The sequence below is a fragment of the Beta vulgaris genome, chromosome 3 (genome assembly GCF_026745355.1).
Source record: "Beta vulgaris subsp. vulgaris cultivar EL10 chromosome 3, EL10.2, whole genome shotgun sequence".
In the NCBI taxonomy this organism is placed as follows: domain Eukaryota; kingdom Viridiplantae; phylum Streptophyta; class Magnoliopsida; order Caryophyllales; family Amaranthaceae; genus Beta; species Beta vulgaris.
This window is the reverse complement of record NC_079204.1, coordinates 39097242-39117965: the sequence shown is the minus strand read 5'-3', so window position 1 is coordinate 39117965 and position 20724 is coordinate 39097242. Positions and strand designations below refer to the sequence as shown.

The window sequence follows — 20724 nt, the reverse complement described above, 5'->3', positions numbered from 1 at the left end:
TTTTCTTCCCTACTAATTGTTTATATGCTTGTGTCTGTGTTGTAGGTGGTAATTACATATTGTTTATTGTTTAGAATTGCGTTTAGGGAGAGTACTAAGTATATCTATTGGAATATGTTCATGTGTTGTAAATCCCTACCCACATTTGCCAGACAAGTTAATAGAGTAGGAAGCTATCATAATCCTATTATAATAAGTGATGATGAAGGTGATGGGAATAACTACACCAGACCTAAAAGATATGTCTATTATGACACTCAGGACATATATGAGTTTGAAAATGAGATCTTCACGCCTGAATGGTACAAAGAATCTGAGGACAAGAATGATAATGTTTCACCTTAGATCATTAATTATGTATTTATAATAAGGAAAAATAATATAGTAATGTTGGATAGTTGGGCAATAGTGATTAGATTTATTTTATAGTACTTTTGTTTTTAGGAAAATATAATGTTGTAGTTACAACAATTATTTAAAAATACCCTTTTAAAGGAATAAAAGGTAAATATTTATTTATTCGAGTGAGCAAGAATTTATTCTGGACAAGTGTTGGGAATGTTTTTATTATTTAATTTTTTTTATTGTGTGATTACATTCCTAGTTGTTGTTTTCCACGTGTGTATTTTGATGTGAATATTTTCTCATGAATAATTATTGTGGTTGTTAAAGAACATTTTATGTTGTACTTGGAACCGTTTGAGAAATTGTTTGTTGATGCGATCTTGTTTGATCAAAGCAAATGTTGCCTTCTTAAATGGGCATATAAGTTATATTGAAACCTAAAGTAGAGTTACAATAATTTCAGGTCAAGCAGTAGGATGGCTAACAGCAACAACGACGTAGCTACCGCTATTCGCCTCTTGACGGAAAAACTGACTCAGGAGAGAGCTGAGCGTCCCGATACTGCTAGGGACATATATGAGAGGTTAGCTAAGGTTAAGCCACCATACTATAAAGGGAAAATTGATCCTACCTTCTTAGAAAACTGGATTAGGGAATTTGAGAAAATCTTTGGGGCAGTGAATTGTCCTGAGGGAATGAGAGTGGGTTAAGTTGTGCTGTACCTTAAGGATGAGGTTGGTTTATGGTGGATAGAAAATGGAGATAGACTGAGTGATATGGAAGGATTCACTTGGGATGCTTTTGTTATTGCCTTAAGGGGGAAGTTTTACCTTGTGTTTATGAGGAAACAGAAGGCCCAGGAGTTCATTAACCTTAGGATGGGTAGTATGACCATCTCTGAGTATTACAGTAAGTTTATAGCACTGTCGAGGTTTGCACATGAGGTTATAGCTACTGAGGAGTTGAAGGCTCAGATGTTTGAGCAAGGGTAGACTGATGAGTCACAACTGGGGTTACGAGGTGAGACCTTTACATCCACATTGTGTATGGGAGAACCACCCACATTTATAGACTCCAGTCGAGGCGGGATAAAAAGAATGCTCTAGTAGGTGAGAAAAGGAAAGATTTCAATGCTGGGGAAATCAGGGTAACTTCAAGAGAAACAAGAATGGGAATGGTTTCCAAGGGAGGAACAATCAGGACAACAACAATAAGGGTTGAACTGAGAGAGTGTACCATTGTAAGAAGTGCAACAACAACAATCCTGGTAGAGACTGTAAGTGTAACACCCCCGCCGACCCGAACCCTTCTTCATTCGATAAAACTCGGGTTTTGGGGGAAAATAAATCTACGAGGGCTCGACTCGACGGGTGGCGCTACCGCCACACTTATCTCCTTGAAAATAAATGCAAGGCTAAATTAAAAACAAACTAAACTCAAATTCATTAATCTTACAACCAAGTAAATCGTTCGTTAAACATCACTAATTAATTAAGTGTTTCAGAGTTTCAACGGAAGCTAATCATATACTAAGTGGATGACTCTCTAAATGATCTCCCATTTGTTCCCCCTATCGATCACCCACCTGCACAGATACATTGAAAAGAGACAAGAGAGACAAGCTCCAAAAAATCAGAAAAACTGAGTAATTCCAACTCCATCCCGTAAAATACTTAAGTTGAAAATACTTTGTAAAATAGTAGATTAATAGTTTTGGAAGTCATAGCACATATACACATATATATACATTGAATAATCCTATCATTAATTCAAATAATCCGGTTCTTCAAGGAGAGGAAAGAGAACGCCAGTAAGCCGGGATCAATCCCCTGCAACAACTTACTTCAACATTGTAGGTCGGGGCGAACCCCCTGTAACCACCTACTTGTAGGCCGGGGCGAACCCTTGTAACCACCTACGGATATCATAATGGCCATAATAACAGAGTCCCTAGTGTGCACACCCCTTCTACTTGGATCACAACAAAATAGAAGGAAGACAGTACCAGAATAATCAACATAGTAACCAGAGAACCTGTACGGGCCGCTGAACCACTCATACAGGGCAACCTGCTCATCATTTCCCTCCGATATTTCACTTTATGTGATTAACATCTTTTTATCAAGTCATTACATAAATCACGTACACAATTACGTCATCTTGTTCAATTTACGTAATCTAGTTCAATCCAGTGTGAACATATTCAATCCATCAAAATCTCAATCCATTCATAGAAATTTCAATAACTCATTTCATAAACACAACCATCACTTGAGTTCATTTATCACTTCAGATTCATAATCAATTCATTATCACACGTTATTACAATTCCAACTTTCATAAAGTCTCCATATTAATAACAATAATAATATTCATGATAATCATGATGATAATAATATTAATAATACTAATTATAATAATAACAACAGTAATATAATAATAATAATAATAATAATAATAATAATAATAATAATAATAATAATAATAATAATAACCATAACATTACTAAATGACGTTAAGCGGTTTTAATAACATTATAATAAACATCTTTGCTTTATCGTACATCATCCATAGTCATGATTCATAATCAAAATCCATAGTCATTATCCATTTTGTCATTCGTATTCATAATTCGCATTAGGTCAATAATCCATAATTATAGTCCATACTTATAAATTTTATAAGCATATAATCACGTAATCAGTTCGTTTTACGCTAACGGGATCTATGTTTAGATGGACATCGGAGATTACCTCGTGACGTGTGCCCGGAAGTTAAGTTCGCGAACGGATTAGCACTCTTGGTATTCCTCGTCTACGAAACCGGAGTCTACAATAGATGTTAACGAGATCTAAGTTAGTTCCTAAATAACCCCTTTTTAAATACGTATAAAATAAACGATTTAAATAATACAAATAACTTTAAAGAAATTCTTAATGATTTTAAGAGAGTTTATAAATCGAAGTTATGGTTTTCAAATTAATAATGAAATCATTTTAAGTACTTACGAAAATGTCTTCAACTTAATTTTATTAACTTAAACAATTATTTTAAATGTAGAAAACTAACATTATTATTACACTCCTTATTTCAATTTAGAAAATTATAAAACATTATCAAATTTATAAAAGATTAACTTAAACAAAATACACCAACTTAATAAGATAGGCTAATTTAGAAAAGTCAAAGGTTTGGGTCTTAAAAATAAACAAGAAAAGGAAAAAGGAAAGAATTTCTTTCCTTCTTTTGTACTGAATACTGATTCAAGGAATCAGTTCATCCCAGAAAAAAAGGAACGAACAAGAAGAGAGGGGAAAAACAGAGGGGCTCGAAGCAGCGGGAGAAAAAGGAGTTTGGTGCTGGCGGGTTTTAGCCGGCACACGGCCAGACGGAGGGTGGCAGACGCCGCGAAAACGCTGGGTGCGGGTCGTAAGGGTGATAGTAGGGCCGCGAATCAGGGGGGAAAGTCTGGGCTGTGAAATGGGGGTTTGGCGGTTGGCGTTCGTCGAGTTTGGTGGTTCAATTGGTTCGGAGTGGTTGGTTGTTTGACTGGTGGTTTTTCGAGTGGTGGTGCGGTGGTCCGGTGGTGTGGTGGTTCGAAGGAGCAGATGTAACAGCCCGAATTCTCCCGACCAGCTTATAAAAGATTAAGCACAGCGAAAGAGACTCTAGTCGAGATAACCCGAACTATTACCATCACACTCACCGAACTACATCGGAGAGTGTGGGACTCAATTCCCAACTTTATTCAAATAAATTAACTATTATAACTATGCTCTGATTCTCAGACTCTATTCTCATGAATTTCTACAGAAAATCCGGCAGAGTTTCCTTTGAAAATAGAACGCTAAAGCGAGAAATAATATGATACTGTTGCAATTTCAAATTATAAAATATTTCCAAATCCCAAAGCTCAACAACCTCAACGCTTTCGCGGAGCAACAACCAACAGAGAATCAGGAGCACTAGCTACCGGTTCTTAAATAATGAAATAGATTATTAAAAATAATTAAACGATTAACTATTACAAGTGGAGCGTCCTCACTTCAATAACAAATATAATACTGCACCATCTCGTATCCGCTTCAGCTTGCAAAAGAATAACTCACGGCTTCAACCTGAAACATATAAGATACTGCCACCCACCAAGTGACAGGCCACAGAAATGACAAAACGTACACACATCTGCAAGGCTGAGTACTAACCCATAAACAAGAGTAACACATGCTTTGGTGGCTTTTACTTGAAAACGACTCAGCAGTCAACATAATCACATGGTCATAACATGCATCACATCAACTCATGTTGACAACATTATACATCTTTATCTAATTGTTCCTTTTCTACTACATCGTCATTTACATAAAAGTAAACCCAACAACGTAACTCCAAACAATCTTGTAACTGATATATCTTATATAGAAACTGATTAGTTAACCTTTCAACATATCACGATCCCTTATGATGAATCTGGGTTACTAACTTTGATATAAGCAATATACTTTACTTCCTTTAATTGATTTCTTATCAGAAATCCAAACTTATGTTTTCATACTCTATCAATCATTCTTCTATACCGTCCTACACAAACCCTTAACAGGCAATAAATAGCACAACAACTTTCATCATAACGATTCCTTATCGGGAATCCAATAACGAGATACGATTCCTTATCGGGAATCTAACGTTAGTATCACTTACCATGATATGCCTCCTTATCAGGAAACCAATATCGATATTCATATTCATATACTGAATAAACATTCACTACTTACCTGATGTGATTCCTTATCGGGAATCCAATATCGAAACAACTTACCACGATACGATTCCTTATCGAGAATCCATTATCGATATAACTTTCATACTCTGAGATAACATTCCTTTTAACCAGGGGGAAAGAGAACGCGGCGGAGGAGACAAAGCTTACACTCCGACAGTGGGGGTCGTCACCCAACCATTCGCTTTACTTTTGGCCAATAACCGCGACTAGTCCGGAGTACATTTTTCCGCTGATTTCATCAGCCATCCACAGGTTTCACATTACCTGATATAACGCCCGATTATCGCCCCACAGAGCAATGGGCAGGTTTCCCTGTGGGGCCCCCAAGGTTCACAGTCCATGGGGCACTGTTCATGTCACCTCATCCGTCGACTCAGACGAGGCTACTTTCCCCTTTCAGATTCTTTCGATTATCGTTCATAACTCAATCATCATTCTTAGAACTATTCCATAGTTATAGTAATCCTTGACAATCATTGAACAACAAGCAAGGCTTCTTCTTAGAGAGTTATAATCACTTAAGTATTTCGAGAATAATATAGTTATGCATTTCGATTCAACTCAATTACAATTTCAAAACATACTTACCACGCAAGTAACCAATCATATTCTGTAAAATACCCCACCATAGTGACAATAGGTCTCTCAGCTAGAATTAACTAGCGAGAGTTACTAAACCAATTCCATATAATGCATACCTTCACATATAGATTGTTTATACTCTTTTATACATCCTGGTTACCAATTAACTTTTATCTCATTAATGATAATAATCGTTATCAAACACCATTAACAATTACAATAAGTCTCTCTCTAAGAATTAACTAAGGAGAGTTAGCATAGATTCCACAACTCAGGATTCCTGAAACAAAGGTCGATTAGACCTAATCAATTATGGGTCATGTCATCTCGTAAGTTCGATTCCAAATGTCAACCATTAATGGATCATAGTCTTACTTAGTATAGCGAGTCATATTCCCTTCTCATTAGAAGTCATTTCATTGTATAACTCAAACTACTTTAAAGTAATGAACAAACTTACATTTACTTAAGTAATCTCATAAACCAACTTAGTCTTCCGAATTCTAATCAATCAACAAACATCACTTTATTATATTATTCTATTTATAGTCATCCAATTAAAATACTTTATCAAACACATTTTCACCGATCTACTCCATAGTTAAGTAATCTACCTTTCATACTCTTCATATTATTATAGTATTAGTTAATCCTTTCTTTGACTTCATGTGAGGTTATTAATTAGGTTGACCCATTTAAACAGTCTACTCAACCATTCTTCCCCATAGTATCATTGATAACTCTAGTCAGATTTTCATATAACTAATCTTTTATTTATAGAATTACTCCCAACCAATTCTAGAACATCATTCTAGTATAAGTAGAACACTTATCACAAACTTACCACATCAATTCACTTATTAATATAGTATATACTTTGACAAAAGAATAACCTAAAATTAGAATTCTAATCATAAATCAGGTATACCACCTTCCACAATTCAGTGAACTTCTATGACAACGTAGAAACAACTTTCTTATATCGCATAAACAAAATCAATAACACAATTTCATTACTATATCAATATGTTACTCAAGTCGCCTTTAAACACTAATAAAGCTAATTTAAGCCAAAAATCAGGACTTCTATAACATAATTAACAATGAACTCAAACAACTATTCTAATTGTTAACAGCAATATTATTTAAGGTTTAACAAGTCCCTATGAACATTCGAGTCATGAAATATAGATCGTCTCTTGTTAACTCATAATATTCTCATTCTTCAACTAATAACTAATCCAAAGGTAATCATTTAATTAGGTTCTTGCTATTGAACATGGCTGATAAGACTTCCTTTAGTCAAACTAAACTAACATAATATACTAAACTAATTTGAGAATTTATAATCACAAATCTTTTCCAAGAACAACACTACACCAATTTAATTCCCACCTAAATAGAGAGGCTTCTGTCATCTCAATTTACCACCAACAATTCACAACACTTCACAACAATACACAACAATTCAATAGTGCCCTCTTTATAGAATCAACTTATATAAACGCAAGTCAATTTCAATATATTAATACATAATCCACATTAATTCAGTATCATCAACAACAAACCACTAGGAATCACATTTCACCACCAATAGATCATAAATCAGCTTATAATCAACCTTTAAATTCCAAAAGAACCTAATCAGGGTCAAGAAAGGAGCAAAGAGAGGTGTAGTACCTTTTGGTACATCGCACAACCAGCAAACATCACCGCATAACAACAACACTACCACGCGGCAGAGTAATGGCGGCAAGTAGAGAAACCACCATCAGCGGCTCGCGACAAAGGACAGCAGCAACACAACAGCGACGACAACAACGAGACTTCGCTCGCGGTAGCAACACGAACAGAGGAGAGAGACGCGAGCAGGGTGACACGCAGCTCCGGCGAAAGAGGCGGCGAAGAGCATCAATAACAACAGCGACGAAACAGGGGGAAATCGAATTGCAAGGAGAAGGTAAGAGAAGGGTTCGCGGTGTTCGTCGAGCTCCGATGAGCTTAGCGACGCCGGTGAGGCGGGCAGGTGAACGTGCGGGGGTGAGAGGGGGATCGGGGTTTCACCGAGAGAGGAGAGAGAGTGAGGTTTTGGGTTTCACGGGAGAGAGGGAAAATTGGGTTTGGGGTTTAGAATACCCGAGAAGGAGAAAGAAGAGCTAAGAGGTGGGCTTTTAGCTTATCACTAAACCGACAAAGGGGTGGGTTTGGATTTGGGTTTTGTTTCATCTAAAATAAACCAACTCTATTTTGGAACTTTCGACAAATACTGCTCAAATGATTTTAAATAACTAAAATCCAAAATATATAATATAAATGACTTCATAAAATTAAACAAATAAATATATTACAAATACGACAAGATAAATATCCATACTCCAACTCAAATAAAATAAGAGTATCCGAAAAATAATTATATTATTAACTATGATTACCTTTTAAATAAACGCTTTTAAAAACAAGCCTGTTACAGCAGAGGATGTTGTTAATGGTGGATTGAAATTTCAATTTTTTTATCTTTCAAAACAAAATTCAGAAATTAAGGGAGAAAGAAATGAATTGAATGTGTTTGGGTTGCTATTTATAGAGAAAATTTTCTGAATTTTTGGAGCTTAGTCAACCTCCATTAATGGAGTAAGTGAGGCTATGGAGTTTTAGCCTTTGAAAATATTACCCCCTAAAATTTGATTTTGTGGACTGAAAATCAACTCTACTGACAAGAGTTGTAAATTGTTGACAATTTGGCTCCTTTGGAGCTGTTGAATCAGACGAGCGAAGAAGAGGGGAGGGGAAGAAGATGGAAATCAGTTTTCATTTTCTTTTCCCCTTTTTTTTGTTTTTGTTTTAACTTTTCTTTTTGGTAAAAGACATATGGACTATGGACTTGGTATTTGGGCTTTGGATTGCTAAAGTGGATAGACAACATGAATGGATAACTTGTATAAGGATACCAAATGTAAAGAGTTTAATTTATTTAGGAATAATGAAATGAATAATAAAACAAGTAAATGAAATATTTTTAAACTTGTTACATAAATCAAAACTTAATGAAATCATTATTTTAATAAACATAGTTATCAAATAAATTTGCATTATCATAAAAATAAATTTAAGTAGAAATGATATTAAACTTTAATAAATAATAAAATAAGCTTTGAAAATTCGGGGTATTACATCTACTTCTCCTTAAAAACAAAGTTCGTCCTCAAACTTTAAAGTTAGATGTTTAATATTAACGAAACATTATCTTTGCGCTTTGTTAGTATTACATTCGGTCCCCCTTAAGGAGTTTCGTCCCCTAAACTCGATAATCGTACCTCAGAAAAGAGTTCAGGATAACGCTTTCTCATGTCGTCTTTTGTATCCCACGTTGCTTCCTCAGTTTGATGATTAGACCATAAAACCTTGACTAACTTTATTGCCTTGTTTCGGGTGTTTCTCGTTTTGGAATCAAGGATTCTAACAGGACGTTCTTCAAAAGTGAGGGTCTCATCTAGTTCAATGCTTTCAGGTTGGATAACATGGGAGGGGTCAGAAATGTATTTACGAAGTTGAGACACATGAAAAACATTATGAACCTTGGCTAATTCTGTAGGTAACGCTAACCTATAAGCCACTTGTCCAATCCTCTCCAATACCTCATAAGGTCCAATATAACGAGGACTTAGCTTTCCTTTCCTACCAAACCTCATTACTCCCTTGGTTGTTGTATGAGAACTCAATGTACATCAAATGATCATCCAAATATCCTCCGAAATCCATCACACATGCTCTCAACATGTCCTCTAAGGTCTGAATGGTTCTCTTTATTTGACCATCCGTTGCTGGGTGGAAGGCTGTGCTGAATTTCAATAGTGGCCCACGGCTGTCTAGAGCTATTTCCAGAACTTAGATAAGAATCTCGAGTCCCTATTCGAAACGATGTCCTTCAGAACACCATGTAGCCTAACTACCTCATTAAAGTAAGAATCATCCAATTGTTTCAACGACCAAGTATCCTTCATTGCCACGAATCTTACCGTCTTAGTCACACGATCCACTATTACCCATATGCATTCTTTCCAGATCTCGTATTCGGTAATCCCATGATAAAATCCATAGAGATAGATTCCTATTTCCATCCTGGCACTTCCAATGGTTGCGATTTTCCTCTAGGCTTCATAAGATGTATTTTCACCTTCTGGCAGGTTAAATATTTTGCCACGAAGTCGGCTACTTCTTGCTTCATCCTAGGCCACCAAAAATGCTTCTTCAAATCCTTATAAAGCTTATCTCCTCCTGGATGTATGGAATACGGCGAACTATGGGCTTCCCTTAGGATTCTCGTCTTGAGTTCCTCGTCCTGTGGTATACATAATCTTCGTTTATACTTCGCAACGCCATTGTCGTCGATCTCGAACTCTAGTGCTTGACCATTTTCTTTCATCTCTCTTAACTTGCTTAGCTACTTATCTGCAGCTTGTTTCTCCCGAATCTCCTCAAATATGTCCGGTCCCAGGGTAAGGGCATTCAATTGGGTTGTCACATAACCGGGTTCTACTATTTCCAAATTCAATCTCTTGATCTCCTCACACAGTTCATTTGCCAAAATCAACACATTTAGCGAATGAGCGCTCTTTCTACTCAACGCGTCAGCTACTTTGTTCGCTTTTCCTTCTTGATACACTATCTTCAAGTCATAGTCGTATATAAGCTCTAGCAAGTGTTTTTGTCTCATATTCAACTCCTTTTGCGTATACAGATACTTCAAACTCTTGTGATCTGTATAGACTTTACACTGCACTCCATACAAGTAATGTCTCCAAATTTCCAGCGCAAACACGATTGCTCCTAACTCCAAGTCATGAGTAGGGTGATTTTGCTCATGCGGTTTGAGTTATCTCGACGCATAGGCCACTACGTATACTTTGCCATGTTGCATCAAAACAGGCCCAAATCCTTTCTTCGAGGCATCACTATAAACATCAAATCCTTCTATTCCAGAGGGTAATGTCAATTTCGGGGCTGTTGTAAGTCTTTTCTTCAACTCTTGAAATGATTCCTCACACTTATCATCCCAATTTTATCGTTTTCTTCATTAGGTTGGTGAGAGGTTGGGCCGTTCTCGAAAAATCCTTCAAAAATCTCCGGTAATATGCGGCTAAACCCAAGAAACTCCTTACTTTGGTGACATTCTTAGGTTGGTCACTGCTTGAATCTTCGATGGATCTACGGAAACGCCTTCTTTTGATATCACATGACCCAAAAATGATACTTTTTCCAACCAAATTCACACTTTGAGAACTTGGCGTATAATTGCTTTTCTCGAAGAATCTCCAATACTTTCCTCAGTTGATCCTCATGATCTTCTTTATTCCTCGAGTAGACCAATATATCGTCAATGAATACTATCACGAACTTGTCCAGGTATGGCTGGAAAGTCCTATTCATGAGGTCCATGAAAGCTGCTGGCGCATTAGTGAGTCCAAAAGGCATGACTGTGAACTCATAATGGCCATATCTCGTACGAAAGGCTGTTTTCGGGATGTCCTCTTCAGCAATTCGCAATTGGTGATATCCCGATCTCAAATCGATCCTTGAAAATACTGTTGCACCTTGAAGTTGATCGAATAAATCCTCGATTCTCGGGAGCGGGTATTTATTCTTCACCGTGGCATTATTCAACTCCCTATAATCGACGCACAACCTCAAAGATCTGTCTTTCTTCAGTACAAACAATACTGGGGCTCCCCAAGGCAAAACACTAGGTCAAATGTACCCTTTTTCCAATAATTCCTCCAACTGCACCTTCAATTCTTGCATTTCTGTAGGTGCCATTCGATACGGAGCCTTAGAGATCGGTCCAGTTCCCGGGGTTAAGTCGATTTTGAAGTTCACTTCTCTGACTGCCGGCATTCCAGGTAACTCTTCGGGAAATACATCAGGAAACTCCTTTACTACCGGAATTTGAGTCAACTCCTTGCTTTCCACGCTTACGTCCCTTACTTGGCATAGGTATACTGGATAGCCTTTTCTAAGATAGCTTTGAAGGTTCAAGGCAGAGATTATTTTGACGTCAGGTTGGAAGATTATGCCTTTATAAGATATCATATTTCCCTTTGGTCCTCTAAGAGATATTTTCTAGTTATGACACTTGATTTTGGCTTTATACTTAGCTAACCAATCCATTCCCAAGATAACGTCAAAGTCTTTAAGGTCAAAAAGAATAAGATCGGTCGGTAATTCAGTACCAGCTATGACTACAGGGATATTTTGGAAAAGAGATTTACAAGAAACAGTTTCACCTGTGGGCATGGCTATATTGGCTCGACAAGACTGGGTAGACTTGAGGGGATACTTATTAACAAAAGTACTAGAAATAAAAGAATGAGACGCTCCTGAATCAAAGAGTACATAAGCAGGATTTGAGTTAACGAGAAAAGTACCAGTCACAACGTTAGCATCGGCGTCAGCTTCCATTTAGCTCATGACATTGATTCTTCCATTGGTGTAGCCTCCATTGCCATTCTTTCCATAGTTTCCATTTCCACCTCAAAAAGAGCGGTTGTTCTGGTTTCCGTTATGTGTAGCATTTCCTCCATTGGGGCGGTTGTTATTGAAGTTTTGAATTCTGTTTCCACCTCCATTATTGTTACCATTGTTACCGTTGTTCGCATTTGGTCCAATTTGAGCTTGCTTCTTGGGACAGTTGAATGATTTGTGACCTACTTCTCCACATTCGAAGCATTTGATCATTTCACCGTGACAAGTGAATCCTGGGTGGCTCTTGGTACACTTCTTGCAAACAAAGTTCCTTTGGATCCTGTTTCCTTGTTGGGCATGTTGTCCAGAATTCTGATTGTTGCGGTTGTTGTAGCGTCTTCCATTGTTGTTGTTGTTTCCACTATTGTTGTTGTTGTTAGGCCTTTTATCGTACCCTTGGTTTTTAGTGTTGCTCGGTTCCTTCCTTTTATGTATACTTAGCACCTCTCTTTCACGCTGCAGAAGTCTCTCTAAGTTTGAGGTCTTAGCATACGCCTCCGTGAAAGTAGTTGAGGTATTACCTCCCATTCGAGTCTGAAGATCAAACTTAAGTCCGTCTTCAAACTTCTGAGCCTTAGTTCCCTCATCTTGAACTACAGTTGAGGTGTACTCATTGAATTTCTGAGCGTACTCTTTCATACTCATGTTATAGCTTTGATTGAACCTACTAAACTCATTGTATTTCTGCCTACGAATGTGCTCGGGGAAGAATCGAGGCTTAATTGCTACCTTAAACGCTTCCCAGTTAAAGTTCTCTTGAGCTTTAACAATTGGACCTACACTTCCCCACCAATTATCAGCATCCTCGTGAAAGTAGAAGGTCGCTTGGTCTACTTTCTGGGCCTCATGCGTACCCGTGGCGGTGAAAATCTTTTCGAAGTCTCTTATCCAATTTTCGAGAAGTAATGGGTCTTCTCTACCAACAAAGGTTGGTGGTTTTAGAGAGGAAATCTTTTTCGCTATGATAGCTTCCGGATCGTCTCCATGGTGGTTGTTGTTGATTTGGTTTTGAAGAACTAAGCCAAAGCTCTGAGCTAGTTGCTCCAGAGTCCTAAGTCGTGCTACAACTTGTTCCGGTGTTTCGCCCATATTTGGTTTTCTTTTCGCCTTGCTCTAGATCGCGTATAAACATATTGCAAAAGCCACATGCGTTATTCACAAGGGTGTTTCCACCATTCACATTGATTCTTATATAAAAGCTAATTCACATAATCATGGTTCTCACCATTCGTTCATTTCATACTCAATTCACATATCAAAAGTTCATCATTCATTACTCCAAAAGTGCCATAACGATTCGTTCATAGTGGCATAAGAGTTTTTTCAAATAAGCATCAGCTGCACCATCCTTAACTAAGTTAACAAGTTAATTGGTCTTTTACGACCATAATTAGAAATCTAAGGATCAGGGCTAGTGATTTGGGTTTCTAGTCAGCGTACTCGGACGGGTCCTCGTCTCCACCTTCATCTCTGTCTCTATCTCCATTGAGATTTACAACGGGTGAGGTAGGGTTGCTTCTTACTTCTTCATCGCCACTATGGTTGGGTTCCTCGTCATCGGAGGTTAAGTAGTTATTGAGCCACTTGGCTCTAGCATCGAGCATTCTTTTCTCCAGTTAACTCAACGTGAGATACCACTTCCCTTTCCATGTGTATCGCTCATAGTTTGGCCTTCCATTTTTCAGAATATCCGAGTATTCATTCTTGAGTCCGGCATAAGGGCCATCGTTGGGGAGAGTGTGAATTAAAACATCGGCTTGTTTAGGTGGCATGAGGTAATCTAAATTCTCGTGACCTTCATTGAGGTGATAACACTTCATGGTTAATCGCAACCTATAGATGTAAGCTGAAATAGACTCTCCTACGCCCATCCTTAGAAGGTAAGGTTCCTGACGTGGGGTTATGGTGCATTTCCTGGCGGTCAATCGTGTCTTGGCCATCTAATAAAACAATTAATAAGTACCTTTAACGAGTAATTTAATACATGCACACATAACCCATTCGTACCCATACTAAACCCTTAAATAATATTTTAATCCTAATTCATTTCTCCTAAATATTTTATTATCTTGACTTCCTAACAACTTTTAAGTTTAAACCTATTTGATTCATTTTCCTTAATCTCTACATTTTATCAATTTTGATATTTCCCTAATTAATCTAACTCCGCTCTGATACCATTCTATAGCACCCCCGCCGACCCGAACCCTTCTTCATTCGATAAAACTCGGGTTTTGGGGGAAAATAAATCTACGAGGGCTCGACTCGAAGGGTGGCGCTACCGTCGCACTTATCTCCTTGGAAATAAATGCAAGGCTAAATTAAAAACAAACTAAACTCAAATTCATTAATCTTGCAACCAAGTAAATCGTTCGTTAAACATTACTAATTAATTATGTGTTTCAGAATTTCAACGGAAGCTAATCATATACTAAGTGGATGACGCTCTAAATGATCTTCCTTTTGTTCCCCCGATCGATCACCCACCTGTACAAATACATTAAAAAGAGACAAGAGAGACAAGAGAGACAAGCTCCCGAAAATCATAAAAATTGAGTAATTCCAACTCCATCCCGTAAAATGCTTAAGTTGAAAATACTTTGTAAAATAGAAGATTAATAGTTTTGGAAGTCATAGCACATATACACATATATATATATACATTGAATAATCCCATCATTAATTCAAATAATCCGGTTATTCAAGGAGAGGAAAGAGAACGCCAGTAAGCCGGGGTCAATCCCTTGCAACCACTTACTTCAACATTGTAGGTCGGGGAGAACCCTTGTAACCACCTACTTGTAGGCCGGGGCGAACCCCTGTAACCACCTACGGTCTACAGATATCATAATGGGCATAATAACAGAGTCCCTAGTGTGCACACCCCTTCTACTTGGATCACAACAAGATAGAAGAAAGACAGTACCAGAATTATCAACATAGTAACCAGAGAACCTGTACGGGCCGCTGAACCACTCATACAGGGCAACCTGCTCATCATTTCCCTCCGATATTTCACTTTATGTGATTAACATCTTTTTATCAAGTCATTACATAAATCACGTACACAATTACGTCATCTTGTTCAATTTACGTAATCTAGTTCAATCCAGTGTGAACATATTCAATCCATCAAAATCTCAATCCATTCATAGAAATTTCAATAACTCATTTCATAAACACAACCATCACTTGAGTTCATTTATCACTTCAGATTCATAATCAATTCATTATCACACGTTATTACCAATTCCAACTTTCATAAAGTCTCCATATTAATAACAATAATAATATTCATGATAATCATGATGATAATAATATTAATAATACTAATTATAATAATAACAACAGTAATAATAATAATAATAATAATAATAATAATAATAATAATAATAATAATAATAATAATAATAATAATAATAATAACAACAACATTACTAAATGACGTTAAGCGGTTTTAATAACATTATGATAAACATCTTTGCCATATCGTACATCATCCATAGTCATGATTCATAATCAAAATCCATAGTCATTATCCATTTTGTCATTCGTATTCATAATTCGCATTAGGTCGATAATCCATAATTATAGTCCATACTTATAAATTTTATAAGCACATAATCACGTAATCAATTCGTTTTACGCTAACGGGATCTATGTTTAGATGGACATCGGAGATTGCCTCGTGACACGTGCCCGAAAGTTAAGTTCGGGAACGGATTAACACTCTTGGTATTCCTCGTCTACGAAACCGGAGTGTACAATAGATGTTAACGAGATCTAAGTTAGTTTCTAAATAACCCCTTTTTATATACGTATATTAAATAAACGATTTAAATAATCCAAATAACTTTAAAAAATTTGTAATGATTTTAAGAGAGTTTATAAATCGAAGTTATGGTTTTCAAATTAATAATGAAATCATTTTAAGTACTTACGAAAATGTCTTCAACTTAATTTTATTAACTTAAACAATTATTTTAAATGTAGAAGACTAACATTATTATTACTCTCCTTATTTCAATTTGAAAAATTAGAAAACATTATCAAATTTATAAAAGATTAACTTAAACAAAATACACCAACTTAATAATAAGATAGGCTAATTTAGAAAAGTCAAAGGTTTGGGTTTTAAAAGTAAACAAGAAAAGGAAAAAGGAAGGATTTCTTTCCTTCTTTTGTACTGAATACTGATTCAAGGAATCAGTTCATCCCAAAAAAAAAGGAACGAACAAGGAGGGAGGGGAAAAATAGAGGGGCTCGAAGCAACGGGAGAAGAAGAAGGAGTTCGGTGCTGGCGGGTTTTGGCCGGCACACGGCTAGGTAGAGGGTGGCAGCCGCCGCGAAAACGCTGGGTGCGGGTCGTAAGGGTGATAGCAGGGCCGCGAATTGGGGGGGGGGGAAGTCTGGGCTGCGAAATGGGGGTTCGGCGGTTGGCGTTCATCGAGATTGGTGGTTTAATTTGGTCGGGGTGGTTGGTGGTTCGATTGATGTTTTTTAGAGTGGTGGTCCGGTGGTGTGGTGGTTCGAAGGAGCATAGGATGTTGTTAATGGTGGATGGAAATTTCAATTTTTTTATCTTTCAAAACAAATCAGAAATTAAGGGAGAAAAAAATGAATTGAAGCAAACCTTTTTGAGACTATTTGCTTAAGAAATTGAATGGGCTTGGGTTGCTATTTATAGAGAAAATTTTCTGAATTTGTGCAGCTTAGTCAACCTCCATTAATGGAGGAAGTGAAGCTATGGAGTTTTAGCCTTTGAAATTTTTACCCCCTCAAATCTGATTTTGTGGACACTCTACTGACAAGAGTTGTAAATTGTTGACAATTTGGCTCCTTTGGAGCTGTTGAATCTAACGAGCGAAGAAGAGGGGAGGGGAAGAAGATGGAAATCAGTTTTCATTTTATTTTCCCCTTCTTTTTGTTTTTGTTTTAACTTTTCTTTTTGGTAAAAGACATATGGACTATGGACTTGGTATTTGGGCTTTGGATTGCTAAAGTGGATGGACAACATGAATGGATAACTTGTATAAGGATACTAAATGTAAAGAGTTTAATTTATTTAGGAATAATGAAATGAATAATAAAACAAGTAAAGGAATTATTTTTAAACTTGTTAAATAAATCAAAACTAAAGGAAATCATTATTTTGATAAACATAGTAGAAATAATATTAAACTTTAATAAATAATAAAATAAACTTTGAAAATTCGGGGTATTACATCTACTCCTCCTTAAAAACAAAGTTCGTCCTCGAACTTTAAAGTTAGATGTTTAATATTAAACATTATCTTTGCGCTTTCTTAGTATTACATTCGGCCCCCCTTAAGGAGTTTCGTCCCCGAAACTTGATAATCGTACCTCAGAAAAGAGTTCAGGATAACGCTTTCTTATGCCGTCTTCTGTTTCCCACGTTGCTTCCTCGATTTGATCATTATACCATAAAACCTTGACTAACTTTATTGCCTTGTTTCGGGTGTTTCTCGTTTTGGAATCAAGGATTCTAACAGGACGTTCTTTAAAAGTGAGGGTCTCATCTAGTTCAATGGTTTCAGGTTGGATAACATGAGAGGGGTCAGAAATGTATTTACGAAGTTGAGACACATGAAAAACATTATGAACCTTGGCTAATTCTGTAGGTAAGGCTGACCTATAAGCCACTTGTCCAATCCTCTCCAATACCTCATAAGGTCCAATATAACGAGGACTTAGCTTTCCTTTCATACCAAACCTCATTACTCCCTTGGTTGGTGAAACTCTCAGCAACACTTTTTTCTCCAACTGCAAACTCCAAATCTCGTTTCCTTTGATCGGCATACGATTTTGTCGATCCTGAGCTGCTTTCATGCGCTCTTGAATCAACTTCACCTTGTTGGTAGTTTCTTCTATCATTTCCGATCCTAAATTCCAACATATAGGACTCCTACATTTCCGTCCATACAATGCCTCATAAGGTGCCATTCTTATGCTCGAGTGATAACTGTTGTTGTATGAGAACTCAATGTACATCAAATGATCATCCCAATATCCTCCGAAATCCATCACACATGCTCTCAACATGTCCTCTAAGGTCTGAATGGTTCTCCATGTTTGACCATCCGTTGTTGGGTGGAAGGTTGTGCTGAATTTCAATAGTGTACCCACGGCTGTCTGGAGCTGTTTCCAGAACTTAGATAAGAATCTCGCGTCCCTATCCGAAACGATGTCCTTCGGAACACCATGTAGCCTAACTACCTCATTAAAGTAACAATCATCCAACTGTTTCAACGACCAAGTATCCTTCATTGCCACAAATCTTGCCGTCTTAGTCAAACGATCCACTATTACCCATATGCATTCTTTCCAGATCTCGTAATTGGTAATCCATAAAGATAGAGATAGATTCCCATTTCCATCCTGGCACTTCCAATGGTTGCAATTTTCCTCCAGGCTTGATATGCTGTATTTTCACTTTCTGGAAGGTTAAACATTTTGCCACGAAGTCGGGTACTTCTTGCTTCATCCTAGGTGTAACACCCCAAAACTTTGGTTCTGAAACTTTATAAAATATTCATTTTTCATTAAAATATATGACCAAACCTTTAGGGTGTTACCGCCGCATCTATTGTTCAAAATAAATGCAAGGCTAATTATTAGAAATAAAAAATAATTTAACTACAAACCAAAGTATCAAAATAAACCAAACTAAGTTGTCTAATTTAACCAAACCAAAACTAAACAATCTCAAATGACAGTACTGTTATTAAACTAGGTGAACTTAAAAACTATAAATTCACTCATTCCTGCAACGTAGTCCTTTCACCAACCTGCACAAAATAAATAGGAAAGAACAAAGAAAAACAAAACACACAAAATTAGCGAAAGCTAAGTAATTACAACTCCATCCCGTAAAATAATAATAATAATGTTATATTTTAAAAATAATTTTTATAACATACATACAAATATAATACAATGCAGACAAGTATAACATAATACAGACAAGTATATAATATGATTAACCATTTCAATTATTCAAGTTTATATGAGTCATACACAACAATTTTATTTATTAGAAGGGAATTGAACGTCAGTAGGCCGGACTAATCCCAGTAACCACCTACTTCAACATGGGTCGTCACCCAATAAATAAGAGTAATGGCCAATATCGTTTTGCAGAACGTCCCTAGTGTGCACACCCCTCACTAATCTAATGGGTATCCGCAATGCGCACCAATAGTATTAGGAGGAAGACAATAAAGAGTTGTAACATAATAAAATCAAATACTGTTCATCACCTATGGAGGATCCAAGTCCACAGGATAATTCCCTCAATAATATTTCCACTTTACGTGATTAATCGATTTTAAAAGTTGTGACACATCAAACATCACATTAACATTAACAGGAACATCTTTAGTTCAAATAATATTTTTCACAACTTAGCCACTTAATAAAATTATACTAATCAACGTCCATAATTCATAGTAACCAATATATCCATCATTAGAGCCTCATAGAGTCACAATATATGTTAACTTATAATACCGTTCGCTACATCATTAACACACTAGTTATACCCATTAAGTACATTATCAATATTAGCATAATTTTAATACGATGGTATAATTAGGTACATTAAAAATCCAATTCATAACAACAATACCAGTAGATACATATATATTATACGCAGGGATAATAGTACTATAGTAGTAATAATATAATATATAATAATATTTAGTCATAGAAAGTACTATACTATTCCTGTCACATAATATACATCTAACATAAACTAGAATCACATACAACGACATGTATTACACATAGCACATACAATTCCTAACGGGATTCTAGTTGTTGATAGACATTGTGAATTACCTCAAACGCGTCCCAAATATAGCAATATCAACTAAAAGTCGCCTTCTACGAAGTTTCCGTCTACAACAAATAATATAACCTAACGTTAGTCACTTGATATAATATCCCGAAAAAAATAATTAACCACAGTTTACAAGATAAATAATTAACAAAAGGAAAGAAAGAAGAAAAAAGAAAAAATAAAAAAAATTGAGGAAAAGCGTGACAGGTGCAACAGGTGCACAAAATTCATATATATCATAACACCCTGTGAGTTGTGGCAGCAAGTCACAACTCTCCGTGAACTTGCTGTCCACACTCAATAAATTTTTTTTTTTTTTCAAAACATCAAGCCTATAAAGGAACCTTTGTTCCTATTTAACCATTATTCCACCGAAAAACCAGAAGAACAGAAGAACAGAAGAAAGAATAAAGAAGACGGAAGAAGGAAGAAGAGAAGAAGAAGATCGGTCGCGGACTCCGGTCAAGTCGCCGGAGTCACGTCGGGTTTTAAAAATTTACATCATTTTTTGTTTAAAACCTTCGAAAATAACAATGGTAATTCTAGATCTGAAATTAGAACTTACCAAAGAGATGAAGAAAGTGAATTATGTGAGAATTTCTGGGTGTTTGGGGATATATATATGTATGTAAAT

General features: G+C 36.5%; 3 protein-coding genes and 1 long non-coding RNA gene across 4 annotated transcripts; 1 reads left to right on the top strand and 3 right to left on the bottom strand.

Annotated features, from left to right (window-relative positions):
- The first annotated feature begins 821 nt into the window (after nucleotides 1-821).
- LOC125495649 (uncharacterized) lies at nucleotides 822-1337 on the top strand. The gene is made up of 2 exons (XM_048640429.1): nucleotides 822-1050; nucleotides 1099-1337. The coding sequence occupies exons 1-2, from the start codon at nucleotides 822-824 to the stop codon at nucleotides 1335-1337; spliced, it is 468 nt and encodes a 155-aa protein (XP_048496386.1).
- A 2879-nt stretch (nucleotides 1338-4216) lies between these two features.
- LOC130590732 (uncharacterized) lies at nucleotides 4217-7574 on the bottom strand. The gene is made up of 2 exons (XR_008968580.1): nucleotides 7391-7574; nucleotides 4217-4480 (listed from the first exon to the last, which is right to left on the bottom strand). It is a non-coding gene; the product is annotated as an uncharacterized LOC130590732 (long non-coding RNA).
- Nucleotides 7575-8988: 1414 nt separating this feature from the next.
- On the bottom strand, nucleotides 8989-9399 carry LOC125495648 (uncharacterized). The gene has a single exon (XM_048640428.1). The coding sequence runs from the start codon at nucleotides 9397-9399 to the stop codon at nucleotides 8989-8991; it is 411 nt and encodes a 136-aa protein (XP_048496385.1).
- Nucleotides 9400-12238: 2839 nt separating this feature from the next.
- LOC125495647 (uncharacterized) lies at nucleotides 12239-13318 on the bottom strand. The gene has a single exon (XM_048640427.1). It carries the CDS (start codon nucleotides 13316-13318, stop codon nucleotides 12239-12241), a length of 1080 nt encoding a protein of 359 aa, XP_048496384.1.
- Between the last annotated feature and the right edge of the window lie 7406 nt (nucleotides 13319-20724).

Excerpts from the sequence above, each read along its gene's own strand:
- LOC125495649 (XM_048640429.1), top strand. The coding sequence starts at position 822 with ATGGCTAACAGCAACAACGACGTAGCTACCGCTATTCGCCTCTTGACG. Across the intron at positions 1,051-1,098 it reads TCCTGAGGGAATGAGAGTGG|AAAATGGAGATAGACTGAGT; the intron begins GTTAAGTTGTGC and ends TATGGTGGATAG.
- LOC125495647 (XM_048640427.1), bottom strand. The coding sequence starts at position 13,318 with ATGGGCGAAACACCGGAACAAGTTGTAGCACGACTTAGGACTCTGGAG.
- LOC125495648 (XM_048640428.1), bottom strand. The coding sequence starts at position 9,399 with ATGAGGTTTGGTAGGAAAGGAAAGCTAAGTCCTCGTTATATTGGACCT.